This window comes from Canis lupus, chromosome 33 (genome assembly GCF_003254725.2).
Source record: "Canis lupus dingo isolate Sandy chromosome 33, ASM325472v2, whole genome shotgun sequence".
In the NCBI taxonomy this organism is placed as follows: domain Eukaryota; kingdom Metazoa; phylum Chordata; class Mammalia; order Carnivora; family Canidae; genus Canis; species Canis lupus.
The window spans coordinates 16,763,716-16,788,767 of NC_064275.1; the positions used below are offsets into that span (position 1 = coordinate 16,763,716).

At 38.3% G+C, this 25,052-nt stretch overlaps 1 protein-coding gene and 1 long non-coding RNA gene across 29 annotated transcripts in view; one reads left to right on the forward strand and one right to left on the reverse strand.

Moving 5' to 3' along the window:
* Positions 1 to 25,052, forward strand: part of PHLDB2 (pleckstrin homology like domain family B member 2) — a 217,835-nt gene that overhangs the window by 170,349 nt on the left and 22,434 nt on the right. For 6 of the 26 annotated variants that reach the window (XM_049105425.1, XM_049105427.1, XM_049105450.1 and 3 more), the window contains 9 exons: positions 3,018 to 3,146; positions 8,396 to 8,551; positions 9,482 to 9,592; positions 12,431 to 12,520; positions 15,979 to 16,122; positions 16,738 to 16,926; positions 18,718 to 18,858; positions 20,033 to 20,132; positions 23,895 to 23,915. In XM_049105425.1, coding sequence (XP_048961382.1) covers positions 3,018 to 3,146; positions 8,396 to 8,551; positions 9,482 to 9,592; positions 12,431 to 12,520; positions 15,979 to 16,122; positions 16,738 to 16,926; positions 18,718 to 18,858; positions 20,033 to 20,132; positions 23,895 to 23,915 — 1,081 coding nt within the window. The remainder of the gene's footprint in view (positions 1 to 3,017; positions 3,147 to 8,395; positions 8,552 to 9,481; positions 9,593 to 12,430; positions 12,521 to 15,978; positions 16,123 to 16,737; positions 16,927 to 18,717; positions 18,859 to 20,032; positions 20,133 to 23,894; positions 23,916 to 25,052) is intronic. The other 20 variants (XM_049105426.1, XM_049105429.1, XM_049105444.1 and 17 more) reach the window with 17 other exon arrangements.
* The window catches only part of LOC112678556 (uncharacterized), a 30,356-nt gene continuing 9,950 nt past the window's right edge, over positions 4,647 to 25,052 (reverse strand). The window contains exons 3-4 of one of the 3 annotated variants that reach the window (XR_003147660.3): positions 18,390 to 18,476; positions 4,647 to 4,745 (exon numbers count right to left, since the gene is read on the reverse strand). This is a non-coding gene — a long non-coding RNA (uncharacterized LOC112678556). Of the gene's footprint in view, positions 4,746 to 18,389; positions 18,477 to 21,962; positions 22,226 to 25,052 lie in introns of those variants that run through there. The other 2 variants (XR_003147666.3, XR_003147663.3) reach the window with 2 other exon arrangements.

Here is a 25,052-nt window from a genome sequence, read left to right on the forward strand (position 1 = left end):
AATTTATGAAATTCTCATTAAAGTTTAATAAATTTATTGAAAATTTAGTTTAAATTTTATTTAATTTAAAATTCATTAAAAGTCACTTAAATACATTTGTTTCTTGAAAACAGATTTATGAATCCTAAAAGAAAAAGTGATGCTCACTGCCAATTTGGTGTTTAGAAAATATTGCTGTGCCTATAGTAATTAGAATAGATGAGTTTACCAGTTTCCATCTGGGGGAAGGAAGTAACACCCAATGTTCATGTTTTGCACATCAAAGGCAGGAATCCCTGAACCCTGAAATGCCATCGCAGAAGGTGATATTTTCGGTTCTAATTAACTAGTTGCCTAGAGCTAATTTTCCTTTGAAAACTTTCTGGGCAAAAAATAGAAAGTAGGAATATTCATTTCTTTCTGGCTTCAAGTTGGCCAACTTCTGGCTGGCACGAGAGTGATATCACCTCTCTGCTCCCCTGTGATTTATGGCCTGGCCCACCTGCCACTAGTTCTTTGATCCTTCCCCTTTACTTCCTTTGCCCTAGCTTTGGCCCCACTAAGCTTTTGTTCTGAGACCCACATAGTGGTCATAGCATTACCGGTAAACCAGAGAAGCTGCAGAAGGTTCTAATGGTGCACAATTCTTCTCACTGCTCCCTTATATGGAATCGCAAAACATTTTGAGCACCTCAGAAGGAAGGTACTATGTAAACATAAGTCACTTTCTATTAGTTATCTGTGCTTATCAGCAGTGATTAAAAAAATTGGGGGCATCAGAGGAATAGTTGAGCTATTTCTTCAGATTTAAGACCTGTGTTTTAGGCCAGTGCCTTTCCATATAATCAAATATCATATAATCAAATATCAATGTTTTCTGTCTGATGTAACTAAATTTCACAGTTTTGCTCATACAAGGTATTTAATGGGATTGGATAGTTGTTTGGGATTTTGTTTTTGTTTTTTGGGGGGTGTTATCGAACTTTTTTGAAACTAGAATTTCAGCAAAATCCTGTGATACAGTTATCTAGAAATAGAACTCTTTTTGGATAAAACTCTTCTGCTGTGCTGGTAGTGGGCACTGAGGGGGGCACTTGACGGGATGAGCACTGGGTGTTATTCTGTATGTTGGCAAATTGAACACCAATAAAAAATAAATTTATTATTAAAAAAAATTCTTCTGCTGTGTAAATAGGGCAAGCTCTGATCCACACAGAGAAGAAGTAACACGTTTCCTTTTCCAAGAGACAACCGGTATTCTGTATCGCTGGTTGTACTAAAGGGAAAAAAATGATTCATTCTGAAACTAAAGACTGAATCTGCCTGGTCCTGGTATATTCAGCTTTACTGTGAATGAACCCTTGATTATCTTTCCAGTCTGCGAACCAGGCCATGGCTCCTCTCTGATGCCTACACTCTAGGTTTGCCCCGGGGGCACAACTTGCCTTTGAAGACTGAGGAAACTTTCCAGATAGTCTGCAGAAGTTTAAGTTGCAGAGACATTTTTAGATTGATATATGAAGTAGGACTCTCAGTTTTATGACTTCCAGGTTTAATCATTTTGAGAGGGAAAAAAATGCGCTTTACACCTAAATACACATTTCTAAAATGTCCTTTACATTTGAAAATTCTCTGACAAAAATGGACACTTAAGTGAACTGATACAGGTATCTATGTCCTGTAGTTTTAGATTTAAGTTATAGCCTCTTTTATAAAGAATCTAAAGATGTGTTTGGGAAATCATGGCCATTCGGATGAAGAAATTATAGTAAGTATAATTTTATAGGACTATTTCAGAGCTTCATCCCTTAAAACAAAAATCTTCTAAGCTTCTCTGATCAAGCTCAGAAGCCAGTTTTATTGCTATCAGGGCACATCGAGTGAACAAAGCAAGGAGCGTAAGGTGGTGGTCATTGTACTTACAGAGGATCAAATCCGGGTAGTGCTTCATAAAGCACTTCCGTGTAGGCTAACAGTTACACCCCAGGAGAATCAGGTCTGAGATTTACTTCAAGGCTTCAGAGCACCATAAAGGGAACACAGGTTGGGAAGACAAGCACTAAGCAGGTTGAAGTATCATTTCTCAGTTGAAAAGGTGACGTGTAAGGCTGTGTAATCGCTGTCTTACAAGTCTTGCCTGGTAGAGGCCAGAGAATGTCTAGGCCCCCTTGGAGTGTGTGGTTGAGGAGGGATTTGGTGTCATCTCCTCCTTTCTCTTCTATTTTCTGACACCTGGGTGTTCTCCTTTCTTTTTCTCTACAGTCCATGTTTCAAGTATTTTCAACGTCAATCTAGACAAGTCTTCATCTCCACAGTAAATGTCACAAGTCGGCGTAGCCACATTGCATAATACGCCTCCTCTGCCTGCTTTGTCAGGGGTGCCTTCTTCCCTGCTCTCCTAGCCTTTGAATCCAGTGCTCTTCTTAGAATCAGATTTTCTAATTGTTTAAGCTTCGAAGTTGGCCAAACAGCTAGACCTGTTTCAGATGATCAGGGTGTCCCCTTGTGTACCTGGCATGCGTACCTGGCATGCTTCTGGTCTGAGAACAAAATTACATTAATTTCCAAAGCCTGCTTAACAAGTGCCTTGAGCAGATTGGACCATGATAGTACTTGGGGTAAATGACTACTTTCCTTGGGTCCTTTGCCAAGGGACCCTCTGCAAGGCTATCTCGTAGATTTGGTTGGCATTTCTTTTGTCCTTTGTTGACCACTGACCAGCTTCTTCTGCTTTAAAACATGGGGACAGGAAGGAGGGAAGGCAGGCAGCAAGGATGGAAGGTTGGGGGTCATTGCCAATACCCAGTGAAGTGGACTGTGTTTTGAGAATGCAGAAATGGGGCCCCCTTTTTTTTACTTCCACTTCCACCCCCTTATCTTAGTCACTAACAAGGTATGTTTCCACATCCATAGGATATCTAGCTTGTGTGTATATGTGTGTGTGTGTATTTACATTATCCTTGGGAAATGTTCACTAACGCCTGCCTTGGGTGTGAAGGTAATCTCTATTCTTCTATTTTCTGATTTCTGAACTTCAGGAGAAGGTAAAGCTTGATGCTGAAAGGGAAAAACTAGAGAGGCTTCAGGAGCTTTACTCCGAGCAGAAGACCCAGCTGGACAATTGTCCTGAGTCCATGAGGGAACAATTACAACAACAACTGAAGAGGGTCAGTAGCAAACAGGAATGCGCCAGTTGTGGTTTTTTTCTTTTCTTTTTTTTTTTTTTTTTGTTGTTGTTGTTTTTGATGTTTTTTTCAATGAAGTCCCCCTTAACCTATGACTTCCTCCTTCACACGGCATAAATTTGCTTAAGTTCTGGTCGTTAGATACTTTTGAAATAGAAACTTGCATGCTGACAGTCTATATAGTATTTCATGCTAAGCAGTTAAACAATTCTTTGTTAGAATCCTTTACCAATTTATAATGCAAGAACAGTTTTGGAGTCGTTCTTTGTAGCAGAAGAGAGCCGCTCCCGACACATAACTCACACCAAGCTTGTAGCCTGTAAATCAGCTGACATCTTTCCCTGCATTCTCTGCTGCATTGTGAGTACTGTTTGCCCTTGGATGTTTTTTTTCTCTCAGCCTGATTTTATACATGAGTCCAAAAAATTATCCTATTCTCTGATTTGCTTCCCATCACCGCTCACTGCTTTTCTTTTTCTTTCTGCCTCATGGGGACACTGAACTTTTTTGCACAGTCACAGCAAACACCAACACCCAAGATGCAGGGCAGTGCCCTCAGCATCTTCTCAGATGAGCATCATAATTTTTTAGAGCTTAGCGCAGCGTGGACTTTGTGGTGGGTTTTATCGGGTTATTCTCTGATCAATAAAGTTGGCGATGCTTAACATGGCCACGCTGGATATCTGCTGAAATGAGGCTTTGAGGTGGAGAGTTTCACAGGCTCTGGTAAGACCACTTAATATTTCAGAGCCTCTGAATGACTGGGTTGTTTGCTCTGAACAGTAGCCCCAATAAACTGTGACCCTGGGGAACAGTCTTGGATCTCTACAAGGATCATGTAATAGTAATTTGTGCTAAGTGACTAACAACTAATGGTTCCATGTGGGTAGAAAAGAAGGCTTGTTTCATTCATGTTACTCTGTCAGGACCTTCTTGGGAGTGGGCAAGTGGAAAATCAGCTAAGGTAGCCCACCCTTGGGGATATTTAAGATGGCCTTTAATACAAAACCCCTTGATGAAAAGAAAAAAAAAAAAAAAAAAACCCCTTGATGCCTTAGAATATCACCAGGTTGTAAAAAATTACATTTAAAACTTTTCAGTGTATTACAGATGTTGAAAGCACTTAATAAATAGTACCAAAGTCAACCAATAGTTGACCTGCAGCGTAATGATTTTAATATTTTGCCAAATAGTAACTTTCTTACTGTGTTGGATCGAAAAGTCCCAACAACATTTCTTCCTCTTTCCTCGTTTTATAGTATACAGCTGAATTTGTTGTAAGAAGATGAAACTTCCTGTCCTTCAGGGTCATAATTCTCTGGAAATCTTTATGATAAAAATAATTGGGAAAACAATAGCATTTGTGAAATTATTTTCGCTTGTAATTTGTATGTATGCTGGTTCACCAAAGAGACTGGGAAACTGGCTTTTATATTCGTTCACTGGCTTTCAACTCTCCTTATCACTAAAGATTTTACACAATGGTCATATTACTTTATTTAGAGTTGGCAACAACTTCTGTATTTTTTTCTTCTCTGCCTCTGGTTATCCTGTTATTGCTTGTACTCTTCATAAACACTGCTGCAAATAAAAATTGGTAAATTCTATGAATAACTGAGACTCAGATTGATATAAATAAAGACTGTTTAATCTAGCCTCTATAGGATAACTCATACGTATGTTCTAAGGATGTCCAAAGGAGGACAGACAGTGACGCAGACAGTCTGTTCCACTATTTCACGGCAAAGACCCCTTCCTCTTCTTCTCCAAGCAGAGTGTAAAGTTCTTACTGTAAATCCCTCTCCTTGGGAGAGATAACTGGCTTGTAGTAGCCTCTGCTCACCTGCATTAAGAGGTTTACTAATTCTATTTTACAAGGATGATGACCAGAGTAACTCTCCACCAATCCCATGGCTTCATCAGTAAAAAGTTCACTTATTTCACGACAAGTCCGTTCATACTAGGAACTTCCTGTGTTACCACAGCTCATTTCCCTTCAGACTTCAAACACTTCAGAATACCACTTCATTACAGAGCTTTCCCGAAGGCATTTAAACTAGATTTAGTAAAGGTGATTTTATTACCACAAACTTCATTAGGGTGCAAGTCATACAAAATAAAAAATAAATGAAAGGAAGAACATCATTTTCTTAAACAGTGTGTTATCCCAAACACTTAAGCTGAAATGATGGAATGAGTTTTCTGTGCACAACACTGTGGACTTATGACTGGGTTTCTTATTTCTAATTCCCTGCTTTAGAGTCTGAATACAGCTTTCATCGGAGGAGTTGTATATGGTTGATGGGGGCTCACCAGCTGAATGGTTCCCTGGGATGCAAGCATTGTGGGAAAGAAAGCAGAAGTTAAATGAGTCTTTCATTTGCCAGGATAAGTTCCACTATTAAATGGAGGAGACACCTGGCTAGAACGGTTTTCTTGTACTTTTGATACTTTACTCACCTGAATGGTTGATTTCAGTCTCTTGAGTCACACACACACACACACACACACACACACACACACTCAGTGATATCAACAATTAGGAGACCTTTTTTCTCCCTTGCTTTACAATCAGTTTATCCTTTAATCTTCGATAAGTCATTCAACTTCTGTGGGTCTCAGTGTCCTCCTATATGAAGTGAGAAGGTTGCACTAATGATTTCCATTGTGTTTTTCCAAACGCCATAATTGTGCAGTTAAAGTGTTTGACTTTAGGGCATAAAATAGAAAAAACGTTAACAAACTCTGAGCCCCACTTGAATTTGTTTTCAAAGTTGACTTTGAGCTGTCATGAAATTATTACTGTAATCTCTCCTGCCATACCACATCGATTCTCTCCTTCTGTCCCTCTGCTAAGCACAAACAAACAAAAACAAACAAACAAAACAACCCACAGAGGACTGCATGTAAACTTCTTCCATATAAATTCTCAAAACAGTTATTGGAAAGAAGGAATTGCATTGAGTTTTCTTGAGCGCGGCTGTTTTATGTCTTTTCACTTTTGGCCTTTGAGCTTGCCAACCAGTAGAGATTTGTAATGTTCCTTTTAGCGAGTGAAGCTTAGTTAAAATTTTCATTCAACTAGTCATGCCCTTGATGTTGAGCTTCCTGTATATATTACTGTGTGCTCCATTAAACAGCGCCCTGCCCCCAAATTCCATCCCCTGAATTCTTATTCTTATCTAAAATCTTCTCGAAGCTCTTTCCCCCTCCCTAGTTGTTTTTCTTTTACAGTATAAGTTTATATACACACATTCTAATTGTTTGGACAACTTGATCAGATGATTATACCAGCAGAATCTGAGTGCTGAGCTTAGCTTTAATTTTCAACTTTCTTACCCAGTGTGCTATCATTTTCATGCAACAGTTTAAATATTTACTACAGACAAATTAGTGGCTCTGTGACCTTCATGCGGCTAAGATAACACATGTTGCCTATTAACCACATGTGGAATGAGCAACCGACTGGCATAGTGGGCATATGTGAGACATATACTCACTTTGAGTAAAGCTTATTTACAAACTAAAAAAAGAAGGTTTATGAAATTATTTCTGTCAATATTTAGCCACAAACCAAGCTCAACTGAAAGACTGTAAAAACTGGAGTGTGAATGACTGTGTAAATAAATATATCTACTGATGCAGATATTTCAAGACTGCAAGCATTTTGTTTTTAGACATAACTCTCAAGTTATCTCTTAATTACATTAGTAGTGAGTAGATTGGGCTCAAATTCATTCATTCCTTTAGAAGTTATAAGCATAAAATGTCTGATAAATTTAAAATGTCAACCTATAACTTGAAACCAAGACCACTTTTTGATTGGTCAATTAAACTGTAAAAAAAGTGCTAAGAAATGCTGAATATGTTTTTCAAATTGTTTTTCTTGCTCTTAAGTTTTAAGAATCCACTGTGTTGACATAGTCTTGTTGCTATAGTGCCGCTTATAATTACAGGGTAGCTAATTGTCCTTCTATGAATCATCCTCAGAATGTAAGTCATTCCAGAAGACAGAAATGTATTATTCCATTTGATTACAAGGCTTAATTTATCACTCACATAAAAACCAAAAGAAGGGGAGGTATGTTTAAAAACTGATATAAATCTCATTTATCATATTTATCCAATTCTTTCTGATGTTTTGACTGAAAAAAAAAAAAACACATGCTCTGGCTGTTTTACCTATGTAGAGTCGTAAATCATATAGCCCAGCTGCTGTTTCTTTTTGGCAATAGATTATTTACAAATTATTCATTTTTTGAAATCTTCTATACATACCACATTTATGGTTTTGTCAAAGGCTCCAAAATTAAGGAGGTGGTTTTTTTTTTTTTTTTGGTGTAGGTTCAAGAATGATTCATACAACATGTGCCAGCCTCTGCACAGATACAGATTCACTTCTGTCTTCAGACACTTCATTGATTAGGAAATGTCTGTTCTAGATCATCTGATTTTTATGATTTCTGATCTTTCTTAAATGTCCCCAAATTATTCCCAGAGTAACATTGCTTAACCATTTGAGTCACCCTTTGTGCCTGATGAACGCTGTGCTTCCACTCTTCCAGTAAAAATCTTTGTAAATAAAAAAACAAAAAATCTTTGTAAATAATTTTAAGGGATTCACAGAAGCCCAGTGTAAGAATACCAACCGCCAAATGTTTTTGGCAACTTCTCCTTTCCACAAAATTATTTGAGCATGCATGATATATATATATATATATATATATATATATATATATATATATATTATAGGTCTAATCTGTATGTGTACCAAATTTTTAGTCTTTTTTTTTTACAGTCAATAACTTTGGAATCTCAAATTTAATCTCTATACTAAAGTCTCATTTCATTTGAAAATTTTGGAAAATTGTTTTCTCAAGAGAGCATGTCACACCTTGGTCAGTGGATAACGTTTCGTTATTTGCTGAATTCTTTTTATACTTCAAAGTCAACTTTACACCCACCTAGTAGTTTTAACAAGAATTCCTACATCCACAGAATAGTCTAAAACTGATGGTCAAACCAATACTTCTCTTCCCCAGTTCAATTCCATTCTAATGGTCACTACCCTGGGATTTCACTCCAAAAGAGAGGATTATCATCTTCCAACCCTGGTCAGCTTAGTAACTAGAAAGATATTTTGGACTGTTTGCTTTTAGTAATTTTTCCTTTATGCTAAGAAGGCCACAGCCATTCCAATATGTCTTGTTTCCATTGCCTTTTCTCCAAAGGACGCCGACCTGTTGGACGTGGAGAGCAAACACTTTGAAGACCTAGAATTCCAGCAGCTTGAACGTGAGAGCCGTCTGGATGAGGAAAAGGAGAACCTGACCCAACAGCTCCTGCGTGAAGTAGCTGAATATCAACGGAATATTGTGACTCGAAAGGTACTTTTGCCAGGAGTTATTCATTAGAAAAAAAAAAAATCCAAATTTGCCCCTTGCTCCGTGACAGTAATCCTCATTAATATAGCCCTCTGTCTCCTTATCTTTATATCTGAATATATCTGTGTGTTTCACCACATGTCACATTTGACAGATTATGGCACCTGCCATCTACATACCAAATGGTGCTCCGAGCTAGATAAGCTGAGATGTGTAACAGTTATTGTTACTTAATGCTGTAGGTGCATTTATGAATAAAATCTGGTATTTTTCATTGATGTGAAAACCAAGGGAGAGAAAAATCAGAAATTCAGATATTTGTTTTAAGTGACTTGCTTTTGCCATCGTAGTAACTAGATCTAGAATAATTCTGTGAACAACATCTATTTTGGAAGTTCTGTTTCCACTGCTCCTAGTTCTCGAAGCTGGCTGATAGCTTATTGCCATTTGAATAGCGCCTTGGCATCCCGTGCTTATCGCTGGCTCCACCCAGATGTCCAGCCCCAGAATTCAGCTCTTGTTCCAAAACTTAGAATCACATCCCAGTGCTCTGTACTAAACCAATAAAATTGAGGGAAAGGGAAATGAAAATGGTGACTTCTTAAGCTCTCAGCTTAAATAAGAACTTACATTGCTATTTTTCCCATGAAGCATCTCCCAAGTCTAAAACAAGATTTCCTGTTGACTTCTGCATTCTTCAAATAGATTTTAAACCACGTGGACTATATTGGCCTTAGGTAAAGAAAAACCTTGAGCTTGGCAGGTCAAAGAAACTGCCTCACGGTCTCAGTATAATCACTGTCTACCACCAACGAAAATGTGGCCATCGCTAATCCAGTTGTAAACACTTTTCCATTTTCCAGGACATACTGGCAAACCAGTGAATGTCTAAGGTGCCTCTGTATACGATCATCTTTTTTTTTTTTTCTTCAGGAAAAAATTTCTGCACTGAAAAAGCAAGCCAATCATATTGTCCAGCAGGCTCAGAGAGAACAAGATCATTTTGTGAAAGAAAAGAATAATTTAATAATGATGTTGCAAAGAGTAAGTATTTCCTTTTTTAGCACTGGTTGTAGTAGAACTCAGGTTCTAACTTGGGCAAAGTTGCTTCCTTCAAAGAAAGTATCTTTTAATAGTGAATAGTTTATTATAATTTAAAGAAGACTTTGTAATACACATTTTTATTTAATTCTCCACATTAATAAGCTGATGCTCTGCAAACAATTCACTCTAATTCAGAAAATAAGCAAGGACATTTTCCTCATGCTTTTTCCATGGTGTGAAAATTCAAACTATGAAAACCACATACGTTTTTGAATTTTCTTCTTTTGAAAACACAGATTTTTCATCAGATAGGTGGAACATATTTTGCTTTTATTGCTGCTGTCAAACATTTTGGCTCAGCTGCTGTGGTGTCAAACTCCAGTTATTTGCATGTGGGTCATCCTGGCAGTTACCATCTTGGGTTTAGTTTGGCGTCATTGGCTAGGTAGATACCCTGCCGGGGGGCAAGATCATCCTCACTAAAGTGACTGTGTTCCTATCTGCTCAGTGCCTAACGTGCATGTAAAGGGTTTTCTTTGCCCACCTGCTGGGTTTTCTAACATAGTGCCTGGTCTAATTTCAAGTCTAAGATACCAAAAATTAAAGTTGATGGGGCTAGCCTCAGAACTGAGCCTTGTGTGTAGGCCACTGCCTACGATATGACACTTGGGATTCTGAAAATATGAGATGGACCCAGAATAACATACAGGGAAAAGATGAGGGACTAAAGGATAAGCCTAGACCATGATCCTACCTACAAGAACTGTAGTTGGAATATTCTCAACTTAGCTACCAAGCTATTTTTAGGCTGAGAAGGGAGAGAAAATTGGTCCTTTACCTAGAATGATGAGTTTATTCAAGGTGTGTCTATGTAGCCCACACAGATCCCTGACAATGCCCCTCCTCCTGCTTCTTTGGCACCTAGAAATCTTGGAATGGATTTATATTCTCCATCCCTGTCTCCTGCTCTGGGAATGAACTCTGGTTCCATTAACCTCTCCACCACCCTTTGCACATGATATCCAAAGCGACAGCTTAAATTAAATAGTGTAATATGGAGGATTTAAGTAGTTTCTAAAGTTTTAGCAAAAAAATGGGAAAAATCTCTTAGTGATAGACTTTTAAAAATGAGTAATCACAATCACAGAAACACCACTTCCTCATTAAAATATATAAAATATGATTCTTTTCCAAAAATTGTGATCTATAATCACAATTTGTATTTTCCCAAATTGATCTATAGCTCCATCTCAATCTCAATAAAAATTCCAACAGACGGGCAGCCCTGGTGGCTCAGCGGTTTAGCGCCACCTTCAGCCCAGGACCTGATCCTGGAAACCTGGGATCGAGTCCCACGTCGGGCTCCCTGCATGGAGCTTGCTTCTCCCTCTGCCTGTGTCTCTGACTCTCTCTCTCTCTCTCTCATGAATAAATAAATCTAAAAAAAAAAAAATTCCAACAGACTTTTTTGTAGAAATTGATAAGTTCATGCTAAAATTTATAGTTGATCTGCGTTATTCATGGACTCTATTTGTGAATTTGCCTACTCACTAAAATTTGTTTGTAGCCCCCAGATCAATACTTGTCATACAATTCACTGACGTGTGTAGAGCAATAAAAATTTTGTCTCAGCATGCACATTCCTGGCTGAGGTTGGCTCTACCTTCCTGTTTCAACTCCCATAGAGTAAATAAGTATCCTTTTTGTTGTGCACTAGTTAGTGATATGTTTTTACATAGTTTGTGGGTTTTTTTTTTTTTTTTTTTTTTGGTGATTTTGCTGTTTAAGATGCCTCCCAGCATAGATAGTGCTAACGTACTGTCTAGTGTTCCTAAGGGCCGGAAGGTTGTGATCTGCTTCAGGGAGAAAATAACGTGTTAAATAAGCTTCATTCAGGCATGAGCTACAGTGCTTTTAGCTGTGAGTTCAGTGTTTATGAATCAACCATGTATATCAATAAGCCGTCTTTAACAGAAACACACATAAAGCAGAGTTATGTATTGATCAACTGATGAAATTATTTTGACCAGAAGCCCACAGTAACCCACTTCTGTATTTCCTGCAGGAACAACAGTTCAGTATTTACTGAATTACAATTCAGTGTTCATGGCAAATTTATAGAACATAAGAATTACAAATAATGAGAGTCAACTCTGAAAATGCCAAGAGCATAGAATAGCCAAAATAATTTTGAACAAGAACCAAGTTGGAGGATTTATATTAATTGATTTCAAGGTTGCCTCTAAAGCTAGAGTATTTAAAATGATGTGGTGGTGCTGATACAGCTGGACATAAAGATCAATGGAACTAAACAGAAAGTCCAGAAATAGACCCACACATATACCGTCCATTGATTTTTTTTTTGACAAAAGGCTCTGAGATAATCCAGTAGGGAAAAGAAAGTCTTTCCAACAAATAGTGCTGGATCAACTGGGACACATGGAAACAAGTGAATCCTAATGCGTCTGTCCTCACACCATGCATATAAATTAATTCAAGGCAGATCGTAGACTGCAACATAAAAATTAAAGTGATGAAGTTTCTAGAAGAAAATATAGGACTGCAAGTATACTTCCCTGGCCTTGGGGCAAGCAAGGATTTCTTAAAGAGGATATGACAAAGGACTTAAACGCAGAATATATTACCAACTGCTACAATTCAATAATGATCAATAAACAATAAATAATTAAGAGAAAACAAGCCAAAGATTTGAGTACAAACACTTCACCAAAGAAGATATATGAAGAGTCAATAAGTCACATGATAAAACAGTCAACGTTATTAATCATTAGGGAAATCCACGATTAACCAAGCTTAATAGATTTTGTGTTTCTTCAGGAAAAGGAAAATCTTTGTAATTTGGAAAAGAAATACTCCAGCCTCTCTGGGGGGAAGGGGTTTCCTGTCAACCCCAGTACTCTAAAAGAGGTAAGCTATGATTTTACATGTCTACTCATGCCAGCTTAGAAATCAAGAGATGTGCCTCAGTTTTTTGTGATTAACTCAATAGGAAAACATTAACTTGGAGGACTTAGAAAGCATTCGATGCTGTGATGGTTTTCCTGCCTTTTATTTATGTTTTGAGGATTTTATGGATTATTTTTGTGTTTAATGCAGATGCACTGTGTGTGTGTGTGTGTGTGCGCGCGCGGGCGCGCATGTGAGCGGGTACAGACTATGCTTGACAGTGACATTGTGGGTTAACTTGGAGTTGCAAACAAGTTAGGATCCACGCCAAGATTAGTCTTAAATTCCCTCCCTGCCATTTCCTTTTTCAGTTCCCCTCTTTCTTCCCGTCTTTCTTACTTTCTTTCTCTTTCTCCTAAGTCTGAGGGCACATGAAAATGCACATTTGATAAGATAGTCTGCTTCCTTTCTTTTCTGTTTCTTTCTTTCCCGCAAAGCGATTTCTACTATTCTCCTCCCTAAATCAGAAAATCCTATTTACATTAAGCTACACACACACACACACACACTCACACTCACACACTCTTTATTCCAAACATCCATCTTTCTGAAATACCTTTTAATGGAGCTATGCTGCTATAGTGGAAGAATATTTTAACTCTAATTTGGAAAGTCATAACCCTGAGTGAGAAAGAAATAGCTGTGTGTGTGTGTGTGTGTGTGTGTGTGTTTTAGTATAGTTGACACACAGTGTTACATTAGTTCCAGGTAGGTGTACAACATCGTGATTCAGCAAGTTTATAGAATATGCTGCATCCACCACAAGTGTGGCTATCATCTTTCCCAATTGAAAATAACTTTCTTTATATTTGTTTTTTTTTCCAAAAAACTAAAGAAAAACTTGCTTCTGCATAAAAATTTGTGTAATTAAAAAAAAACCTTTATTTATAAATATCTTTTTAAAAGTGGAGTTAAGACTTCCAATATAAGAAGTATTGTGTGTGTGTATGTGTGTAGGTATATGAAGTAAATGCTCATCACGTAGTAAGAATGAATAACATCTATCTTGGAAGCATTTTGTGAAATATTTCTACAAGAGCTTAATTAGATCATTCAGTTTCATAGTTTCTCTCCATTACTCAGAACGTGGAACTGGCAGATTCAGTGAACAAAGGGTCATAGTGGATGGAGTGTAGTGGAAGAAGAGAATGTGGGTGAAGTGGGCAAGGACCAGGGCTTGGGAGGCATGTTAAAGAAATATGGTTTATCTTATGTGGCCGGGGAGTCACTGAGTGAGAGGGTTTAAGCAGGGGGGGGTGATATTATTTGATGTCCATTTGTTAAGCATCACTCTGGGCTGCGGGATAGGATTATGAGGAGTAAGATGAGAAGCAGGGGAACCTGTAAGGAGGTGATTGCAAGGATGTAGACTGGAGATGCCTGCGGCTTTCCTTCACACAAGGGCAGAGAGATGGAGAGAAATAGCTGGATGTGGATATATTTTGAAGGCAAGAGTTGCCAGTTCTTGCTGATAAATTGGATGTGAAGATGAAGTAAATTAAGGGAGGTATTAGGAGTGATGTCATTTTTCCAGTTTGAATAAAGAGCTGGCCAGCGAGGACCTTTTCCTGAGGTAGTGAAGAAGGGGAATAGTGCATGTTTAAGAGGGAAGATGTGCAGTTTGACTCAGGACATACCTATTTTGAAGGGCTGTGGCATCCAAATGAATTAGATAGGCTCTAAGGTCTTTTTACCCGTTGGTTCTAGAATAAAATCTTTCCTTTTCTGTTAATGAGTTGTTCGTTTTCTTTGCAGACTTCCTGGTGCCAAAAGCCCATTTGACTTTTTGCCATTTGTATGGCTCCAACTCTTGTGTTTGTTGAGTAGCTATGTTCTCTTCATGGACTAAGCTGACTTGGCTCACAAGATGTTATTTCTTCCTTCCTTTCTCTCTCTCTTTTTTTCTAAGGAGTGATTAATTGATATCTAACTCTTTTAAACAAATCCTGCTTTTGACAAATGGCATACATTTTTGAGCAATAAGTCAGGTCATGTGGCCTATGAGTATGAAGAATCAGATCTCGATTTTGAAGCACTGCACTGTCACCTGAGCAAAAGAATACCTGAAAAGTCATTCTCTTCATTCCCCTTCATTATCAAAGATAAAGTGATATTCAAAAACCCAGCTGTCAACTCCCCTGACTTCAGTTTAATTTTCTGAAACTTTACATGCTGTCTATTGCCAGGAAGTACAATACCCTATTCAGCAGCATTTTGAAACCTACAATTTATAAATAATCAACTCTAGCTTTCTCCACTTTGTCGTAATTATAAATTACCAGTGAAAACCTTGCTTTCCTACCTGAAATTTTTGCTTCACCAGCAAAATGATATCTTGCCTACCCTGGCACCACTTTTTTAAAGGATCGAAGGGCTAATAGAGGAATCCAAGTGCTAAATTTAACTCAGTTTTACTTTGAAAAGTGGAATATTATTCTATACTCTGTATTCTGCTTTTCCTGCTGTTTTGTTGATGTGGTGAGAATTATGGCTGGCCTGTATAAATACTTTCCATGAAAATTTACAAGTGCCTTTTCCTCAAATATAAATTGAGGAGTTTTGATTCTTGCAAGTTTGGGTTCATGGCTATTTTCTCGAAGCTGAAGCCAGAAGTGCATCATTGTACTTAAAAGTCACAGGCAGTTTTCTGTCCTCTGGTAGAGCTGAGAGTTGAGGAAGCCGCCTTGAATTGAAATAGCTTCGAGCTACAACTCTATCTGGATGGGGTGGGGTGGGGTGGGGTCCTCTGGTGTGTGTGTGTGTGTGTGTGTGTGTGTGTGTGTGTACATGTGTCTTACTAGGGAAGGCTCATGAGGGGATGAGTGTCCCTTTTATTCTCATTTAGTTGAGATACCTAAAAACTAGATTGCATTACAAATAAGTTACTATTTATAAAATTTCTTAGTACAAAAACCTGAAGTCCTCAGCCCACTTTGTACTCATACTCTATCTTGTCAGAAAACAGAAGAAAAGAGGAAAATCTAAAAATAAGGATTTGCAGAAAAGGCTCTTGAATTATGGAGTGAGTGATTGCATTGTAAATTTATATCTCAGATTTTTGTGTGTGTGTGGTTATTTTAAGTGTTGGATAGTGATACCCTCATTCAATCAACAGAATGAATGCTGATACCTCTACATATTTTAAAATTGAAGGTTGGGGTTGTTTATAATATAGTCATCTTTTACTTCACCCGCCCCCCCCCCCAAATTGTGTGTAATGTTTGGAATATCATTTTTCAAGATTAAGCATCGTAAATCCATTTTAATTGCTGATGATTCCCTTAATGAAACATTTGGTAATTCCACAGATATTTGGCTGTGCCGCTCGAAGCTAACTCCATTGTACTGGGAGCATTAATACTCTCGCATGCCTCAGCTTTTGCTTTCTTTGTGTTTAATTTCTGAATTCCTCCTTTTAGGGCTATATCAGTGTAAATGAATTTAATGAGCCATGTGTCAATTCCACGAATCTATCCCCTTCCACTCAGTTCCCTGCTGACGCTGACGCTGTTGCCACTGGGCCTACCACAGCTGTGCTGGTGAGCCAGCCACAAAATAAAGAGGTGTGTTGGCATGACATTTCATTCATTCACTGCTTTCCTCATGTCAAAGATTAACCCATGGTTACCTGAAAATGAAGATGTGTGTGACCCATATATGTCTGGTTGACCAGTAGGCCAGAGTGATGCTGAGTATGAAAAACATACCAACCTGGGACACTGTTCTATGGATTGTCATATTGGAAATCATGAAATAGGTGGTGCAGAGTGGAGTGCCAAGAGAATTAAGTTCAAGACAATAAGCTCTAGATCTTAGCACTCTGACCTGACCTCGTTTTCATAGAAACCAAAAAGCCTTTCTTAAACTGTTAGTTTGAATCATTTTTCCAGTTTGATTTTGTTTTATGTTTGTGGTATGGATTTTTTTTTTAATGTTATGCCTTTTTAGAACATCTGGGAAGGGGCAGCGAGTAGTAAATTAAAACACCTTAGAACTGATCCAAGTTGCTCCCAGAGTGGAATTTTAACAAGAGGCTAAATTGAAAGCTCCTGGCCATCATTTGTGACTTTGTGATTAAAATACAAGAAAACAGAATAATGAGATTATCGATTTCATTTCTTTGTCTTATTCTTTCATTTCATATGGACACGTGCATACTTTTTCTTTCTCCTATAAAGCAAAGATCACCTGTCTGTTCTGGATTTATGTTTCCTTCCACCCTCTCTCCTCATCCTATCACTCAACTTCCATCAGCCCCTTGGCCGGAAGTCCTGGCTCCGACTGTTGATCCTTTCCCTTTAAATGACACACCTCCTCCTCTACCAGCTAAGAAACACAGAATGCAGCAACAGCAGCAGGAGCAACAGGTAACTTAGGCACTGGTGTTCAGAGTCTGAGATTTTGACCTTGACAACAAAGTCAGTAATGTGGAATCTTGCCTTCCACTTTTCCAAAAGTATTTTTAAAAAAAGAAAAGTAACATATTCCTTTGCTAGGTTTTCTTTTATCTGGTTGGTTTTTGTTCTTACATTTTTTTAAGGACATTTAGTATTTTTTAAGAGTGTTGGGATTGTTCTAAACTTTGACACCTTGATTGTCCCCTCTTGACTTTTGACATATTGGAGCTAGATACGTTTCACGTCTTCATGCTTCAGTTCCCATTCAATCCAAATATTGCAACTTGTCTCAGGTAGTTTTCAAAATGATAATAATTATATCCATTAAATCCATAGTATAAAAAGTTGCTGTGTCAATGCAAAATATTTTCCTTACAAACTTACTGAAATCATAATAATGGACATCATACCCTTGCTATGTGTCAAAATGTGCTAGACATTTTACAAATAAATATCTCATTTCTTCCGTCTACTAGTCCTGAGAAATAGGAATTAACTCCTTATTGACATTTAGGGAACTGAGGCTTAGCAGAGGTAAATAGCTTGTCCAGGGTCACACCACGAAGAATGCATTTGGTTCATAGAAATTTTTACTGATCATATCTTTTAAATAAAAAATTCATTATTATGAATGTCAACCTTCTTTTAGTATATCTAGTGCATAATCATGCTTGGGTATTCAAAAAGTCTGTTTTGAGGTTTCCTTTCAACTATAATCAGACGTTATATGAATTTGGCCCCAGAAGATGGTAAGGAGTCCTAGTGACTGGATCCCCAAATTTGATGAGCCCTGGTTTGCTGTGCCCAGCCATTACATTTCTTGAAGTTATCTTTACTGCCTTTTACCTTTTATTAAAGGACTATATCTCTTTGCTACTTTTAGGCTAATAAATATTAACTACTATAAATAGATAATTATAAAGTTAAAATTTAGATATATTTCATGATTGGCATGTTTAAAGATCATAAATTTGCTAATTCAAATCTGCATTAATTTTGATGTATTTCAACAACCTGAGCTTATAAAAAAAGTGATCAAACCCTAAGAACCTCTAATTAGGAAATTGCTACTCAAGGCATTTTGGGAAGAGGCTAAGAAAAATTTGGACAAATTTCAAGTTGGCAAAAATGTTGCCTAAGGAATCTGAAAAAAAAATAAGAAAGAAATGATCAACCAGAGGATTTTTAAATATAAGGGGTTACTGTAGGGATTTCTTGGGTAAGATCTTTTTAAATAAAAGAGTAACCTTAAACGTTATATGGATTTGGAGTGTTTATATGTAATTAAAATATTATTCCAACTTTAAAACAACTTCCCTGTTTACTCGCTCTTTCTCTCCATCTTCTCCCTTCTCCCTTCCTTGTTCTCCTCACACTGGGATCTGTGCCATCATACAAAACTGTCCAGACAGACAAGGGGAGAAACTGCTTACTTGCTTTGTCCACTGGCTGTTCCGCCATCCACATGGCGACCATCATAATAATTTGTAAGTTGTCCTGAGGCCCCAAGGCAGCAGGCACTATGAAAGTGAAAGGTGGATTTTTTTAAGTTTCTAGGTTCAGTAGTAAATTCTTCCAGTGTCTATGTATCTTACCAAATGCTAGCCCTAGTCTATTAGTGAACACAAGTATAAGTTGATTTTTTTTAAATTCTGTGTTAAAATTCCAAAACTTCTTTGTAAATGCATACTTCTTAATTTCTTCAGTGACCTGTTTCAATTAGTCAAGTTTTGCTATTCTGCTTTACATTTGCATTTAAAGCATTTTAGAAGTCTGGAAGAAAGGAAAAAACAGCATAAAGAAGGCCTCTATCTGAGTGACACTTTGCCTCGAAAGAAAACCACACCTTCCATATCCCCACATTTCAGCAGTGCTACTATGGGGAGAAGCACCACCCCAAAGGTAGGACGTGGGGTGAACCAGGGGCTTTGCATTCAGTGAGTCTTGTCCTAATGTTGGCCAACGAGCAAAGGCTCTTTAAAAAAGTGCTGAATAATAAACCATCAAGTTGGCTTGTTGGGCAGATGTATGACTCTATTGTATTCGGAAGGCATTTGGAATTGTACGCTCTGGGACTGAAGGACCTGGTCCTGGGTATTTTCTCCCACCACCACACAAATGGTGGATAGTGTTCACCTACATGACAGATTCCCAAGACTGCCTCCCAGATCTGGAAATTGGGGAATATAAACTCTGGATTCCAGGAATAAGAATTGAGAGTTGTCTCTATAAGCCTGTTCCTGGACTAAGCTCTTTGTATAGATTTTCTCATTTTAAAATCCAGCAACGCTATTCAGTAGAGGTTCTCGTTATTTTCCACATTGTACAGATGAACAAAGCGAGGTGTAAAGAAGCTAAGCAACTAGCCCAAGTGCCTTCAGCTGGTTAGCAGTGAAGCTGGACTATGAACCTACGTGTGACACTTGAGTCCTCACTCATGTTTTCCTGACATGGCCAGGGTGTCACTGCAGAAAGAGAGGGAGAGGCAAATGAGAAGGAGGTTCTGCATGGGCCAGGCTTTGGGGCCCTTCCCCTGTCCTTAATCAGAGTCACTTTGTTTTAATCTATTTTATAAACTGGTATTTCAAGTCTATGTCACACTAAGGATTTTCTATCTTAAAAAGTGCTAAGCCCACTAGGGTAGGTCATCGGTCCCTCCAGTCTTCAGGGGGAGATGGAAATTGGTACACTTGTAACAAATACAGCTCTTCTTTTCCTTGTGCATGATATGCATGCATTCTTGTACCTGCATCTGCCCTTTGCTCCTTACGCATGAAGATCGTTAGTTGTTCTCTAAGGGTGATTTTGGACAGCGTTTCCCCATCTGTCTTCTTTTTTTGGAATTGCTGCCACTGGAGAGATTGCTGTGGTGTTGAACCTGCTGTGCAGCTCCTTGGAAGGGCCCATGACTGGCCTTTGCCACTTAGCATGCATAAATGGGACGCCTTCATTCCTCCTTCTTATCTTCCCTGCCCTCTGGGCTTACACCGGTGCTATGGAAATGGGGATGTGGCCCCATCCTGGAGGACCATGTGGTCTGCAGTTTGCCTGAGATATTTCCTCCCGGTTCTCACAGGCTCACCTGCCCCTGGGACAGAGCAACAGCTGCGGCAGTGTACTCCCTCACTCCCTGGCAACCATGACCAAAGACTCAGACTCTCGGAGGATGCTCAGAGGTAGGTACCTTTTAAGTCAAACATCATGTCTGTGGTTAAGCATTAGAATTCTCAGGGAGAGAGCTCAAGAACAGGGTTGGGGATCATTAGGGAGGGAACAACCAAAATCCTCAGTTTTGTTCTTAACGAGTCTTCTTTGAGGAAGGATCTAGATCTCATTATTGCTATTCTAAGGTAACTTTTTCTAATATATGTATGGCTGGCAGCTTTTAAACATACGCATTGTACTTTATAAATTCAATAGAATTCTCAAACCAGGAAAGCCCCCAGGGAATTACTAACCTTCCCATTTGGTAGAAAGAAAAGAGACCAAGCAAATCCAGAGATCACCAGGGCACTTAACTAAAGCCACTTATGTGGTCTGTGGCTGAGCCACTGTTGAAACATACGCAGAAGAGTCATTGAGCTGCCATAGTCAGTAGAACACTAGTGGCCCAAGGCAGTATCCCCTGTGGGCTTCTAATGTGGCCTGAACTTTTATTCTATGTGGTTGTTGGGTTTCAGATAGACTTTGATTCTCGGCATCTTTTACCTCTTTGTAATAATACATTACATTTATAATAGGGCTGTCAAATAGTCTTTGTGGGGCTAGGAGAAATTACTATAATGCAGTTCCAGAGGTGAGTTTCTCCTTGAGAGGATTAGAGTTGTGTCAACACAGTCATTTACGTCAATAATTTATATGAGCCTTAACTTTTGAGCAGGCATGGTGCTAGAGACCAAGAATGAAAATGAATGACACAGTCCTCACCCCTGACATGCTTATACTCTAGTGAGGAAGGAAGACACGTAATAGATTATTTAAATGAAATGTGGTAAATGCCATGATGGAGGAGTGCCCAGGATATAAAGGGGGATGCTGATGGAGTAGTGGGCATTTGGGTTCTAAATGCATTCATGCATTAGTGGGATTGAAACCCTTCCTTCCAAGCAGGCTGGGATTCAGTTCTTTTTTTTTTTAATAATAAATTTATTTTTTATTGGTGTTCAATTTGCCAACATACAGAATAACACCCAGTGCTCATCCCGTCAAGTGCCCCCCTCAGTGCCCGTCACCCATTCACCCCCACCGCCCACCCTTGGGATTCAGTTCTGACTACTCAGCCCTTCTGCCAGTGGTACCAGGGGATAAACACTAGTTTCCTGCCCTTCTCCCCAGAAGAGAAAAAAATGTGTGTGTGTGTGTGTGTGTATGAATGAATTTTGGTATATATAAAATATAAAAATGTATGTATGTGTGATATATATATATATATATATCATATATATATATATATATATATATATATATATATCTCACTTGGATGAGGATTTTGAATATTACCAGAAGTGATTTAAGAGCTCATGGAGGCTGTAGTATTCATAAGAGACATTTATAATGCATGAGAGGTTTATAATGTTAATATGTGAATCATATACAGTTGATTGAACTCTGCTTTTATTTTCTTTACTATAATTTCTTAAGCTAAAATATATCTTATAATTTATCAATATGCTAAAATATCTCTTATGATTTATGAATAATAAAAATACATCAGTCTTGATATTTTGGCTCTCATTTATCATTGTTCACTTGTGGGTCAAGTCTATTTTCTGTTAAAGTATTTTTCTGTGATATTTTTAGACTTTTTGAATGGGTTTTTCCCACTGGGTGAAGATTTCAAAGTTTGAGTTGGCCACAAGACCATATTTTATGTCAAGAGTATTTTCTTAATGAGTAAGAAAAACTAGAACTTTGTGCTAAATGGAGAGATTTGTGAATTTGAGAGCTATTAACATTATCCTGTAAGAGGATTCTTACGAGAATTGTGAAACTGAAGGATGTTCAATCTTTATTTTTCTAATCTCTTTTTGCCCAACACGTAATGGGAATTCCCATGTTAGATTCATAGAGGAAATGTGAGCCAATTCCCTTAGGTCCATTAGGGATGTACTCTGCAAGATCCATTGACTTTGAGCTATCTTTCTGCTCTGATTCTTCACTGATGGACTTCACCTTTGTATATCTGGGAAAATTGCTGCTCCATTCTTTCTTGCTGCAGCTCTCAAGTGCACTTCTTAAAGAGTTTCATGTGGTCCTGATGAGGTAGCTTCTGAGGAAACAGAGAACCATCATGTTGTGTGTTGGTCCAAGCAGAGATGAGGTGTCTTGTGAAGCCAGAGGAGGAGGGGCCAGGGACTGCTGTTTTCAGAGCCACAATAGATGGAAACATTGGCAGGATTTTCTACTGACCCCATACAGGTGGGGGTCATACAAAGGGGGGGACCCCATACAAAGACCAGGAGGGTTGAATCATTATTGCATTTCGAATTGTTTCACGAACATATTACTGGCTTCACTAAAATAGCAAATGCAAGTAAAATTCCATGGATTTGAAAAAATTGGACCCAACACATTTTCATGAACTCAAATGTAATAGATCTTATCATGTAGGAGGGACTTACACAATTAACTTAAACAAACTGTTTTTTTTGCTGCTTGTCCATAATGGATACGTCAAGGACAATGGTGTAAGTATAAGCCTTCCTTCCGTCAGCACTGTTTTCATAGAACTGACAATGTGAATCATGCAAACAAAGATCTTTGAGAGCAGAGTTTAAAGCAGAGAGCCCAGGAGCTCAGCTCTTAAAGTTGTAATGGTTATTGGCTTTTGTACAACTTGTGAACTGTTCCTTTGTAAGCTCTAGAATGAATGAAATCTTTGTCCTTTTGTCTTCTGTTAAATGCAGGAAAGTCCAAGAAAGGTATGGCAACCTCCCTTGTGTGGTGTTTTTGTTTCCAGCAAATGGGGACAGGTCATTGTTCAGTCATCTTTAAGAAATGATCAGATTTGAAAATAGTGGATTTTTAGTCTAATCATTCCTTTTACACAATAGAGAGAAATTGTTGCACATTTGCTAGAAACTCAATCCTGAGTGCAGCTGTTCATTCACAAGCAGCTGCATGAGCCCCTTTGTTTTTTTTTTTTTGTTTTTTGTTTTTTTATTACAACAGACCATGCCGGAAACAAGAGTGCCGGGAAAGCATGGTTTTGTAAGACCCAGAATTTAGATAAAGATAAGAGTAGGCATTGTCATGTATGTAGGCTAAATGTAAAACACGATGTTTCTCTCCAGGTATAAATAAGGCTGGGTACAGGGGAGGAGGGGACAGTTTAGGACACTCCCACATATGCATCCATTTAAGCCTATTTTAGAAGAAAGACCTTGAGCCCGGTGAAGACCACTTTACCTGACTGGCTTGAATAAATGAGGTGCTTATTAGTGTGGCCAGGTGATGGAGACACAGGGTATCAGAGGACAGACTGGTCATAAAATTTGATGGACAGTGCTTCAGATAATTGAATGGCATTTTATAAACCCTAGCGCTTAAAAATTATTGCTATCTGCTTGGCACAAAGAATTGTTTTATCGCTATGATCTCGTTTTTATTCTCCCTGTTTTCTAGTTGGCAAATATGTGTAAAGATGTTGTTTTCAAAATGTTGACTAACTGTATGTATGTATGTATCATAAGATTATTTTTTAACTTCTTGAGTTCTTCTCTGTAAACTCAGATTTAATCTAGAAATGTGAATCCATCTTGCCTTGTTAATCTGGTGTTGTGACTAACGCTGTCAAAGATGGCATGTTGGAAGTGTATATTTTTCCTGTCCCCTGTCATCCTTTTTGATCTTGTCTCTTTCTCCCTTTCTCCATCATTCCCCTCCTTCATTCATGACTCGTCCTGTATCTTCGTCTCCCGGCTGTGGACTATGTTTAGGAAGAATGAATTTCTCAGCAGGTGAGCTATGATAGGCTAACTTGTCAGAAATACTGATGAATTTTATCCTTTTTTTAAAAATTTGTATTTTTTTAACTTAAATTCAATTAATTATCATATAACGTATTATTAGTTTCAGAGGTAGAGGGCCGTGATTCATTGTTCTTATATAACACCCAGTGCTCATTATGTCACATGCTCTCCTTAATGTCCATCACCCCAGTTTCCCCATCCCCCCACCCCACCCCTCCAGTGACCCTCAGTTTGTTTCCTATGATTAAATGCCTCTTATGGTTTGTCGCCCTCTCTGATTTCGTCTTGTTTTACTTTTTCCTCTTTTCCCCTATGGTCCTCTGTTAGGTTTCTTAAATTCCACATATGAGTGAAATCATATGATAATTGCCTTTCTCTGACTGACTTATTTCACTTAGCATAATACCCTCTAGTTCCATCCACGTTGTTGCAAATGGCAAGATTTCATTTTTTTTTTTGATGGCTGAGTTGTTTTCTGTTATATACATATACCATATCTTCTTTACTCATTTATCTGTTAAGGGACATCTGGGCTCTTTCCATAGTTTGGCTATTGTGGACATTGCTGCAGACACACACACACACACAAAATATTCAACATCACTAGGTATCTGTGTAATTGTATCCCCCTAAACCCAAGTCATAGTTTTAAGTCATTTCATTTTCTATATTAATCCCAGATAACCATTTAAAGTATACATCACAGGGCACTTGGGTGGTTCAGTTGGTTAAGCATCTGTCTCTTGATATCTGCTCAGGTCCTGATCCCAGGACTGTGGGATTGAGCCCTGAGTTGGGCTTGCACTGGGCATGGAGTCTGCTTAAGATTCTCTCTCTCTCCCTCTCCCTCTACTGTGCCCCCTCTCCCTCTCTTTAGAAAAAAAAAAAAAAAGGAAGGAAGGAAGGAAACAACACACATTTGGAAAATATTGGCAAAACTATAGATCCCGCAATGGTACAATGGTTAAATCACAAAGAAGTTTTTAAGTGTAAGTGGGCAGAATTAATAGATAGGCATGGAGAAGAAGAAAGAGGAGGAGAAGGAGGAGGAGGAGGAGGAGAGGAGGAGAAGGAAGAGGAAGGAGAAGGAGAGGAAGAGGAGGAGGAGGAAGAAGAAGAAGGAAA